At 41.2% G+C, this 12,339-nt stretch overlaps 1 protein-coding gene across 5 annotated transcripts in view; it reads right to left on the reverse strand.

The window, feature by feature from the left end:
• The window catches only part of CNTN4 (contactin 4), an 814,349-nt gene that overhangs the window by 133,134 nt on the left and 668,876 nt on the right, over nt 1-12,339 (reverse strand). For all 5 annotated transcript variants that reach the window (XM_074344450.1, XM_074344446.1, XM_074344447.1 and 2 more), the window contains 2 exons: nt 6,007-6,143; nt 2,467-2,596 (listed from right to left, as the gene is read on the reverse strand). In XM_074344450.1, coding sequence (XP_074200551.1) covers nt 2,467-2,596; nt 6,007-6,143 — 267 coding nt within the window. The remainder of the gene's footprint in view (nt 1-2,466; nt 2,597-6,006; nt 6,144-12,339) is intronic.

Genomic DNA, 12,339 nt, shown 5'->3' on the forward strand with positions numbered 1-12,339 from the left:
TTTAATAGCCTTTCTCACTTCAGGCTCTGCTTTTGGGACTTCAGTCATCCTCTGTCTTTATCCCGTGGTTGCATCCCATGATTTTCAGTCATCTGTTACTATCAAGTTTTCTTCTTTTAACAAAGGGAACTACAAAATCTTTTAAAATGATAATGAGGTCCCCAGACTTATAAATTGGTGAGTATTCACCTAGAGGGTTTTAGGACCATGTGATTCATTCCTGAGGCCACACAGCCTCCATTTTAGCTGTTCTTCTAACTAGCTGACACAACATTTAATAGAGTAGACACTTCTCTCTGCAGAAAACCTTAAGCAATCTATAGAGTGGTGAACTGTGCTCCAAGAGTCAGTTCCAACTACCCATTAACTACCTGGCCAGGGTGGGACCATCGCATTTGTCCTGGAGGAAGTTGGAATTACTGTTCTCAACATTTATAGGGTGGGAGGTACGTGTGTTGAGGCTTCCAAAAAGGTCATCCTTAGAGTAGATCAAGCCAAGCAGATGATTATTCCAGGGGCACAGAATTCTCCCAGGCTGCTGTGAAAAAGACTGCAGCCCCATGAACTCTCACAAAGTCTTGTCTTTGATGGGATGCTGGTTCATGTAAAGAACTTGGTGAGAAGAACAACGGTGTAAGGTTTTCCTTCCTTTTTGACTTTGCACGGGGTGGAAGTACATTCAGTTGAGGAGCACCTCCTTAAACATGGAAGAGTTCCATGCTGGGCAGCAAAAGAGTGCTTTGCAGAAGGGAAGTCAGGACTCTGAAACTGGGCAAATTACCAGGATTTCTGGAATCAGCTCCTTGTGTGGGCTGCTTTTGTCTTCTTTATAATCTTTCTACTATGCTCTCTCTAAGAACTACTGCTCAGATACTTGAGATAAATTCTGAGTCAGAGTCAAGATTTTTCTATGAGACAAATGCAAGTTGATGGCCTGGACTTTTTTTTTTTTTTTTTTTAATGCCCATTGGTTTGTTAATCCACTTAACTTATGCTTTCAATTATTTACTAAACTCATTACTTCATTTTTTAAAACAGTCCCTCAACTCCTTCATCACCTACTGTAGTCATTCATTCTTTCATTCATTCATTATTTACCGAGTGTGTTCTATGTGCTTCAATATTGCATTAAGTCCTGAGGGTTAAATGATGAGTTAAGCCAAATATGGTCCTTGACACCATGGGGAAGTTAAAGTGCGGGGAGAGAAAAAGGCAGAAAAGTCACAGTAACAAACGCAACATGCACTTGGAGCATCTGTTATAAAGGTGAGTTAAAAGGCCAGACAAAAATGTAATAGAAGTTAGAATCCAGGGGGTGGGAAGGAATAGACTGGGATTTCAAAATGTAGACTAGATAAACATGATTATACTGTATAACACAGGGAAATATAGACAAGATCTTGTGGGAGCTCGCAGAGAAAAAAATGTGACAATGAATATATACATGTTCATGTAAAACTCAAAAATTGTGCTCTACAACTGGAATTTGACACAACATTGTAAAATGATTATAAATCAATAAAAAATGTTAAAAAAAAGTTAGTACCTGCACATCTTGACCTCCCAATTTATCCCTTCCCACCCTGGTAACCATAAGTTTGTTTCCTATGTCTGTGAGTGTAGCATAGGAAGCTATATTCAGTATCTTACAGTAATTTATAATGAAAAAGAATGTGAAAAGGAATATATGGATGTGCATTTGTGATTGAAACATTATGCTGTATGCCAGGAACTGACACAACACTGTAAACTGACTATACTTCAATAAAAAATAAAATGTAACAGGAGGAGTTGACCGGGGCCTAGGGCCTGGTGTGGTTTCCTGAGGAAGCATCCACGGAGCTGGAGTGGGAGGATGGAGAGGAGTTAATGAAAGGAAGAGGTGATGGCGGAGCATCTCAGGCAGAGGAACAGGTGCGTGCTGGTGGCCTGTGCAGGAGGGGAGGACGGTGACTGTCTAGCACAGGAAGGTCAGCCTAGCTGAAGAGCAGGAGGAAAGGGGCCCCAGGTGAAAGATAGAGCCGGAGGGGCAGACCGCTAGTGCACAGTCTGGAAAATTCAGATGTGAAAGAACAAGACGTAATCTGCCAGCTGTTCAAATAAACCTTTCCACACCGAGGCAGCTCCTTCTCCCTCCAAGCTGAAGTTGCAGCCAATCAGGGTGGCAGCCACAGACACCAAAGCATTTCAGAAACTGGGCTCGATTTAGCAGAACGACCGATAGAGGAATAAAAATGAGCGCCGAGGGAACTGCATTAACCCATCCTCAGCATCAGAAGCAGCTGATTCAGAAAGTGGTCTCTTCTCACTGCTGGTGGAACACATTACTTGTTTCCTGAGCAATATCCTCGGTCTAAAGATCCCTTCACTCCTTTTCTTGGATGGAACATTTATGCTTGGCAAAGCACATGTTAGTTCAGTAAGTTAAAGGTTTTACTCTTTTTTCTTTCCAGTACGAAGACTCACCTATAACGCTCAGCTCCGCGCTGGAAAAGATAACTCCGTGTTTATTCTCTGCCACACACTGGTACATGCCAGCATCTGAGAGGTTCACTACTGTTATGTTGAGCATTCCTTGCTCGATTTGAATTCTATCCTGTGAAAGAGGAACACAAAACAATGACCTTCTGCAACTGAGACCTTCAGGCAATCTTGCTACCTGTTATATCAAAGGGGCTTAAGGGGAAGAAGATAGCCATCACATAAGCAATTTACATAACATGATCTATTAATCTGTCAGCTAAATTTGTTGCAGGTCAGATGCTAAATGGAACAACCGGTACATCAGTTGGTAAATGGGATTTAAATTGTAGGAATCTCTCGAGTTCTTATTGATTTAAGAGTGAAACCGTTCAGATTAATATCCGCTCTAAACAGATGAAATTTAAAATACATTTTTTTTTTTACTCCAAGGCTTGGTGCTACTCCAAGGGGGTAAGGGGTGGGAAATACAACTCAATTTATAGTTTAGAGTAGTTGAAACACTCAGATTATGAGCAGGCATCACTTTGAAGGTTAATAGGACTGTCATCTTCTTGGATGAAGCAGAGACACATATATGACATCAGCTGAAGTTTACTAAGAAAAGGCGTAGGTATTAATAATGTTCTTCCCTTACTCGAGTGCTATTGGTGGCATGAGCTAAGCTTCGGACCACCTGCTGGCAGCCAGTCTGAAGAAAGCAAAGCTAGTGTCTAGAACAACAGACCATCCTCATTCATCAGCCAGAGGTTATGTCAGTTTTTATAAGTACCCCAAAAGATTTCCTCTATTCCGGGAGCCATGTTCCAGGAACCTCTTTTCTACCTGCCATTTTAAAGAGTAAAATGCATAAAGATGTACTGGTTTTCTGTTTGCCTCAGGGTTGTGATTTAGCTGGGCAGACATTGTATTAGGCTTTGAACGAACCTCGCATCCAGGTTGCCTCACATTAAATAAAGGGAGGAAAACGCCAGTTAACCTGGGTACCTACAGTCTAGTGATCCGTTTGCGTTTGGCTTTTAGAATTAAGAGAATCTTGGGACGGGCAGGGGCCCTCCCGTGGCAGGGTGTGGGCTGGGCTCACCACACAGCCCTTTGCTGCGGCTCTGCACACCCGCATCCCGGCCAGTGCCCAGAGCAGGCGCTCTTCCCCGGGGACTGACCGGAGAGGAGATCTGAGCAGGAAAATCTGACTCTCAACTTGGGGACTGAGGGACAAATCAAATGTCAGCGAATATTTGAATTCGGTAGGAAAATACAATACGGAAAACTAAACTGGCCAAAACTGCTCCTCGTTCTAAGGTCGTCCCCCACCCCCACTCCACTCCTATTTCTTTGTCAAGACTCGCTCCATTTGGATGGGCGGTCCTGTATCTTGTCAATGCCCCGCCTGTCCTAGCAGATTCAGGGGGTACCATCCAGATACTCCTTTCAGAACCAAGGTCCTTATTCTTCCAGCTGCTAAGTGTGATGATGGACCACAGCTGAGCCTGCCTCCAGGCACTGTCCTTTGCTGAAATCCAATGACTGGTCATTGTGAGGTTGCAAAGGCCCGGCTGCCTTGCTGCAACTTGGGCAAATTTAAAGGACCAGCCTTTTAAGGACCACCCTGCTCCCAAGCGCCTCCTGAAGGTCTCTACTGCAACTGCAAGACTGTTTAACATCTCCATCCCCTAGATCCCCAACTCCTTCAGAGGTGAGGCTCACAACGGCACCCGCAACATACTTCCTGCAGGCAAATCTCTTCGTCAGAGTCTGTTTTGAGAAAATCCAAAGACAGAGCGATTTCTGAAATGCTTTCCAAGAGCACTTAAGCTTTTTTTCCCCCTTTATGCCACATCTCCTACCCCACATACATTTTCCTTAAGAAAATTCCCATATAACCAATTCTGAAAGGCAAACTTCAGTAGTTCTGAATCTAGTAGACATTTAATATTTGGATCTCAGCTCTGCGACTAACTAATGATTTGATCTTAGGCAAATTGCTCAATTATGCCCATTTTACAGGCAGGTCAGTTTCCCTGTCTGTAAAATGGGCATAACAATAGCATTTATCTCGTAAGGTCCCTGATGAATATCAGATGAGACTGTGTTTGAAGTGGCAGGACAGGGGAGAACTTGTTAAAATTGTTTGAGAAGCACGCCTTCCAAGTCCTTTGTGGCTGTTGCTATAACCTCTCATTTCCCCTTACAAAATGAACAGTCTAAGTAGAATTTTCATTTCAATGGTTCTAAATCTCTATTTCTATTTCTATTGTGTTTGTCAAAGAAAAAAATCTGCTATCTTTTCAAAATATCTTGTTTCTTTTCATGGGCATGATTTCTTCACTTTATCTCTTTAAGCATCCTAAATAGACTTATTCCTATTTCTTAGATGGCTCTATGGGTTGATTATCTTTCCAAACAAAAAAAAATTTTTTTTGCATATGGTTTGGAATATTGGTTTGCAGGTTTATTTTGGACTCTGTTTTTTTAAATTAATTTATTTTGGGGGGAAGATAATTCAGTTCATTCATTTATTTCTAGAGGAGGTACTGCGGATTGAACCCAGGACCTTTTGTATGCTAGGCTTACACTCTACCACTTGAGCTATATCCTCCCCGCTGCAGGCTTATTTTGAAACAGAGTTATTTTTGTTTGTCTTCTCCTCCCTGTTCTTTAGTTTTGTGGTTGCCTCCACCTCCTCCCCTGGCCACTGGTCTAGAAACAGATACACTCATGACTTCTCTCAGGCCCTGATCGGCAAGGACATGGGGATGACTGCAGCTCCCGGCCAGGGCGAGTGTGGGGCGTGGCCCAGGACTGTCCTCCTCTCTTACACCGCACTGTCCTATCAGGCAGCAGCTTGGCTGTAATCTTCACTTAAGCCTTAGCTACACGGATATTGTACCCTGTCTCCAGAGAGGATTGATTATACCCAAGCTCTCACCTACTACTGCCTGCTCCCAGGCCTGCAGGGTGGTATCTCCAGCCTCAGTCATTGCTTTTAGTTTCTGTTCTATTTCTGTTGCATCAGAGATGTTAATCTTGTGCTTGCATTCGGCGTTACCACACGTTTAAGGCAGACTGGGTGTTCTGCTGGTGAACATTTTCAACCATGTTGTCCACCAGTCTCCCCAGACAGAAGACAATAGTAACAAAGCCCACTGAAGGAGGGGATTTGGGTGCTGAGAGGTCTGCCTCACTCACGCACTCCTGTCTAGTGTACACACAGACTTGCATCTCAGCACAATTACATGTTCCAGACCGTCAGCATGACTTTCCAGCTGTACAGCCAGAGATCTCAATCTGAGAAGACCAAAGATCCAGTATAGATGCTTATCAAGGCTAAATAAAGCTGAATAATTGGATTTACGTACCGTTTCTACCTATCACGTGCATTCACTTCCACATTTTCCACTATTAATGGCATTTGGTTGCATATTATTTTGGAAACAACTGGCCATATTTCTGTTTCTATAGCAACAAAGCCACCTTAACCATCACAGCCAATATTAAAGACACAATTATCAGTCATTTGCTTACCTGCGTTAGCAGGGGTTTGCCATTTTTTAGCCACTTGTATGTAGGTTTGGGCCTTCCGTTGGCTTTGCATTCCCAGAAGACATTTTCTTCAATGGCCACATGGATATCATTTATTTTTTGAATCCAATTAGGTTGAGCTATAGCAGTTCACAAAGCAAAGACAAGACATACATTCAGTGCCTGTTCAGTCCACATTTATCATATGCAATCAAGGGACAAAAATAGGCTTATAATAAAATCCCATTTATAGAGGTTATACAAGGCTGGATAGGAGTTCACGGGGTGCTTTTATAAAACACCCTACTCTCTGTCCAACTCTGAATGTCCTGTTCTTGTAGTCCATGAGGCTGGCTTTCTCATCACTAAAGGCAGAATGAATAAAACTACCATTAGACGTACAGGTAAAATTAACTGCCCTCCTCCCCCAAGTATCTGTTCCCCCTTTTTCCTTTTAGCAGGAGAAGTCTCCCCGACCATCCTAGAACTTCTGGCTGAGCTCATGTTTCCTGAGCTACACCCTGCATTTCTCAGATTCCTTTGCAGCTGGAGGTAACCATGTGACTAAGTTCATACTAATGATACGTGGTGAGTATGAAAGAGATGAGAGCAACTTCCAGGTTATTTACTTAAAACATTTGCCCTAGCCTCGCATTGCCCCTTCCCATTGATTGGAAAAAGTGACCACTGAAACAGCTTTGGGCTCAGAGATGAAGCTCTGTAAGATGCGAACCCTGACCTGCCAGCCTTGGACCTTGAATGACCCTGTGGAGCAAAGCAGCCCCAGACCCACCTGGGTCTTTTTGTAGAGAAGTGTGAGAGAAATAAACTTCTTATTTAAGGCACTGTATTTTGTGGTATCTCTCCTACACATCATATAGATAATTTTTGTGACTCCTTCCTCCTTCAAGATTATCATAATTTTCTATTATTGACTTATTTCATATTGACAGAATGTCGTCCACAAAGGTACAGTCCTAGAATCCCAAATTTCTGATTGAGTCCTGCGTTTCTCCAAGACCTTCTTAAGAAATCAAATCCCTCCCACAGTCTAACACAGGAACTCAAGACAACACTTAATTCCCACATTGCCTGGTGTCCTCTACACCAGCCCCCACCAAAATGATGTCACATTTCTCACACTTCAATTGAAGTCACATTTTCTTTCCTTGTTCTCATGGGAGATAAAGACAACGTTGAGCCACTTTCTATAATAAGTCCTCCTAAATACAAGCCTTGCCTAAAGCATGACTCATGCTATTGGTAACTGTAATGGCAAATGTATGTAGGCAGAAAACTTTCAGCTCAAAGTTCACACAGGAGAACATAGCTGTCATTCTGGAATGATATCTTCTCTAGGGCATTACTATAGGGTAGTGCCTATCAGTGTAAACCTAACAGTCAGAACTGATATCAGTATTTAATGAGAAGATAGTATTCAATAACCTTAACACGCCTCTTAGCTGACTTGACCTCAGTATTTTCATTCAGTGAGGCCACCAATCATCCATAATTTAATTCAAAAGGAAATTACTAGTGTTGAGGGCAAGCTGTCTATCTTACCTTTCCAATAAGAAGCAAAACTGGAAAAACATTCAACAAGTCGCTTAACCCGCAGAGGTCTCTAGGTCCCTGAATAAATGATGCTTTCTCCTTTTTGCCACCGATAAGCAATTTCATGTTTTTCAAAGAGTAAAACACAGTTTTACAAACCCCTCTAGTGATGAGGATGATTCATTGCTGCACATGAGGGGAAGCTGAAAGGGTCAACTTTCCAGAAAAGTTCTAACATCAACAAGCATCAACTTGAACGAAGGGTTATAACCTTCATCCTCGAGAGCTGCAAGTTGGCCATTGTTCTTTACCATCCCGCTGCTAACGCAAAAGGACCTCAAAAGGTAAATACCTTTTTTAGTTCTCTGCTTGGAGAGTTGGATGTGTAACCCTGATAGGGCTAACGGCAGTGGTGTGCCTGATTTCACATTCAACCTGCTGAATATTTACCCCCCACAGAGTTTACGAAAACAAAGCAAACAAGAAAAGCTACAGAAATCTGTGCGGAATATTAACAACTCAGCCAAACTTTTCAAAGAGAGGGAGGAAGGAAAGAATGGAAGAGCAAATGTAACTTATGAAGCAATGTCAAGTCGAAGTTCAAAAAGGAAACATCAAAACCACATGCAGAGACGGAGATTTCAATGTCACAGATTTCCTGTAACTCTTGGGCTTATTCATTGCTTTCTTTCAAAAACACAGAAAGCTGGCGGCACAACCTTGCAATCTCAGAAAGGAGGTGCGGATGGGAAGGGAGGGCTTGAGGGGGTTTTGAAAAGACCTTGCAAAGTTCTAACTAATTAAACGCTTCTGAGGGCTCATTCTGTCTCTTCTGACAGGGTTAGGGAGGTTAAGGTGCTCGACGAGAATGCTCTGTGGTAGCTACTTGTGCTGGCCAAGGTGAAATCAACAAAGTCAGTCTCAGTGAGACACTGTCAAGTACTTTTCTTTTTTTTTTTTTAAGTAAAATTAATTCATAGATGCCAAGTCTGAAATGATACAGACATGTTCCTCTTGAAGTCAGTATCTGGGCCCAGGGAAATCAGGAACAGAATATTATATTATATAAATGGCAAAGAATGAGATAATCTTTCTTCTAACATGCCAGTTGCAGGTCTACAGGGCAAATGCCCACACAGGTTTCTCCTGCCGTATCTCTTCGGGTCACCCAGTTCAATGTCCTTGGATGAAAAATGGCCCATTTTAGTGCAGGATACAAAACACTGTTTTCTTTCTTTCTTTCTTTCTTTCTTTCTTTCTTTCTTTCTTTCTTTCTTTCTTTCTTTCTTTCTCTCTCTCTCTCTCTCTCTCTCTCTCTCTCTCTCTCTCTCTCTTTCTTTCTTTCTTCCTTCCTTCCTTCCTTCCTTCCTTCCTTCCTTCCTTCCTTCCTTCCTTTCCTTTCTTTCTTTCTTTCTTTCTATTTTCTTTTTTTTTCCCCTTGATAATGCATGTGGGTCCATGGTATTTATCACTTAATATCTAGGTTCAACTCCATTTTATAATTCCATGTCTAAAAAATAGCACCAAGGAAGGCTTATACATGTTGATTCAACCCTATTATTCCACAAAGCAGATTATGTCTAAACGCCTTTTTGGGTAATATATGTCTAGATCCCAAATACTACATAGAATTAATCACAGCTTCACATCAACAGGGAACCATCTGTTTCGGCCATTCATGCTCTTTCAAGGTTTGAACAAAAGAATCTCTCCTCTAAAACACCTTAAGTCTTGTTCTCAAGATACAAATTCAAATATAAGGTGAAATGGTTGTGTTTTACTTGACCCTGTGACACTGTTAGTCTCTTGAATAGATGAACAAGCTCTTCATTTCAATCTTTTGCTCAATAACTGCCAGACATGACCTAAATCAATCTATCTTCTAGCCTCTGGAACCATGCAAGCATCTTACCTAGTAACAATTTAGACTGCAGACAGTTATAATTTGAACTTAGTGGTCAAACAATTCTCAGAGGCATGTGACTTTCTGACTGCCTCATCGCTAATAGAAAGAAATGCCATCATGAGCCTTCGACCTTAGAAATTTAAAAATCTAAAATAAAGGCTATAATGGGCAAAAAAAAAAAAAATTAAATTGCTATTACCATGATGACCTGTGGCCATTCAAAATGATTTCTGGCTGGTTTCACAATCTTGGAGAAGATGAATCTTCTCTCCAGGGAATGCAGAGGTTTGGCTAACATTGCTTAAGAAATATATTGGTATCATATGGTATTTTTCTTTCTCTTTCTGGCTTACTTCACTTAGTATGAGGAAACAAACTCATGGTTACCAGGGGGGAAGGGATGGGGAGAGATAAATTGGAAGTTCAGGATTTGCAGATGCTAACTACTCTATATATAAAACAGATAAACGACAAGGTTATATTGTATAGTACAGGGAACTATATTCAAGATCTTGTAATAACCTACATTGAGAAGGAATGTATATATAAATATATATGTATAAAACTCTATCACTACGCTGTACACCAGAAACTAACATAATACTGTAAACTGACTATACTTCAAATTGAAAAAAAAAAGAAAAGAAAAGAAATATTTGGTCATGAGCTTTATGAACCTGAAGATAATTACTTGGCTTCAGTTTATCATACACACACACACACACACACATATGTATAGTTGCTTTCTAAATCTTTATCTCCAGCCTGGAATTCTTGTACTGTTGACAGAATCACTGAGATATTCTCAATATCTGAATCCAACATTCCCAGAACTTGAGCGATTTATTTTCCAACCTTACTGAAGAGTCTTCTCATTTATTGTTCCAGTCTTCTCTTAAACCCCTGACTTCCCATTCGCAGAAGCCACTGAAAGGAAGGAGCAACTTTACAAGAAATACTCATATTGTGTCGTGTGGCAGTGTCCAAATTTGATCCCCCCTCATAATCACCAGTCCTCTGACTTCAGGCTCGCATCCACTCCCTACAAAACAGCCGTCATCATCCTAATGAGGGTTTTCAAAGTCAGCTCTGTGAAGCTCTGAGGGGTCTTGGGAGGGACCTCCTTCAACAAAAGCAGCCTTGCTTTGTTTTAAATATTGAGAATTTCATGTTAAAAAAAAAAAGGAATATGACAATTTAACAACACCTGCACTTTGAAAAATAAAATTTTGAGGTACAAAAATCTCATCATTTTTTAAAAAAAGCTTTGGATTTGGAGCTTGGAGATGGAGGGCTTAAGTTTTCACATTTGAATCGAGGGGAGGCTGGACCTGACAGAGTCTAAAGCCCCTTCTGACTTCAATGCACTAAGCCTTTAGATTACCTCCTGACCCACCTGAATCCTTGGATCTCTTGGGTTCTCTGTTAATTAGTGCTTCACTCAGACTTTCCCATTTATGGTCTCTGCATCTGTACATAAGTTACACAGCAATTTCACTTCTGGCAATGGCAGAGTGCCATCAGGCCAGTCGTCTCACAGGTAACAATGAGAAGCCACACAGAATGTAAAAACCAACTATGTGAAGGCACACTTAAGGGCAATCCAAAGCAGGAATATTTCTATTAATATGCATTTATTAATAAAATAAAACAGATATAATTGTAGGAAGTAATCCAGGTGTGAGATAATGGATAGGCTGTGTGAATACACTTCGCACCCTGTAAATGTTGTACAAAATAAGCAACATTACCAACAGTTCATATTTATAGGTTAATACTTGAAGTACTCTCCCATCTGGGTCCACCTAGTTCTCTCACTTCCTCTCCAAGTATGCCCAGTGAACACACTGCTCCTGTCAAATAAGGGTTTTCTTTGTCCTCAAATCCAATAAGCTAGATCCTACCTCATATCTTTGTTCATAACATCTTGTCTTTTTGGAATTTACTCCTCCCTTTCATCCCCTATCCAGTTTTCACTCTCCAGAAACACCTCCTCCATGAAGCCTTCCCTGATCTGTCAACTGCAATCCTCGTGAACACATCACAGCTCGTTGGGCACAAATAGCTGTTCCATGCCATCACTTGTATTGTTTTTGTACGAGTCGCTTTAACTCTTTTATTGCTAACCAATTTCTATAAAAGCACACATTTTCTCTTTTCTTCAGGTGTGCTGTTGTCATTTCAGAACTTCAGAAATGAATCATGGAATAAAAAAGAACTTGAAATCAGGAATATGTTCATAAAAAAGGGCTTAAGGCTAGTTCACTAAGCCCACTTCCACCCAAAGGCACCAAGCTCCTGTCTAGCCTAACAGATGAATGGCTTTATATTTATTTTTAATCCTCAACTCAATCACTGCCTAGTGTTTCTCTGGTTGTGCTCTTATTGAGTTGAATTCATCCCTTTCTCCATCCCCTATCCATCTTCTGAGCAAAATACTTCCAATCATGAACACGGAGTATTTATAGACTATCTCAATCTGCATTACTTTATACATGTTATTTCTCAGACTCATAATAACCTGAAAGTTAAGTGTCACTGCCCCATTTTACTGATGAGGTCCAGAGACATAAAAGTCCACATTCAGAAAGTGGCTCAGTTAGGACTGGCACGTATTCTTGCTTGGCTTCAATGTCTGCTGTCTACAGGCTCTCAAAATACGTCCCCGCCAGCAACGGCAATGGGAGTATTCTTTTGGCTCGATGGTTCTCAAAGTGTGTCTAAGGGTCACTGGGGTTCCCCAAGTCTCTTTCAGGAAGCCCATGAGAGCCTTTCTTTCCACCTACACATCTATGTGAGACCAGCTTTTCTTCATATACTTCGACCAAAACAACAGTCTGATAGATTAAATACAAAAGCACATACAAGAATCTAGC

This window comes from Camelus bactrianus, chromosome 17 (genome assembly GCF_048773025.1).
Source record: "Camelus bactrianus isolate YW-2024 breed Bactrian camel chromosome 17, ASM4877302v1, whole genome shotgun sequence".
NCBI lineage: Eukaryota > Metazoa > Chordata > Mammalia > Artiodactyla > Camelidae > Camelus > Camelus bactrianus.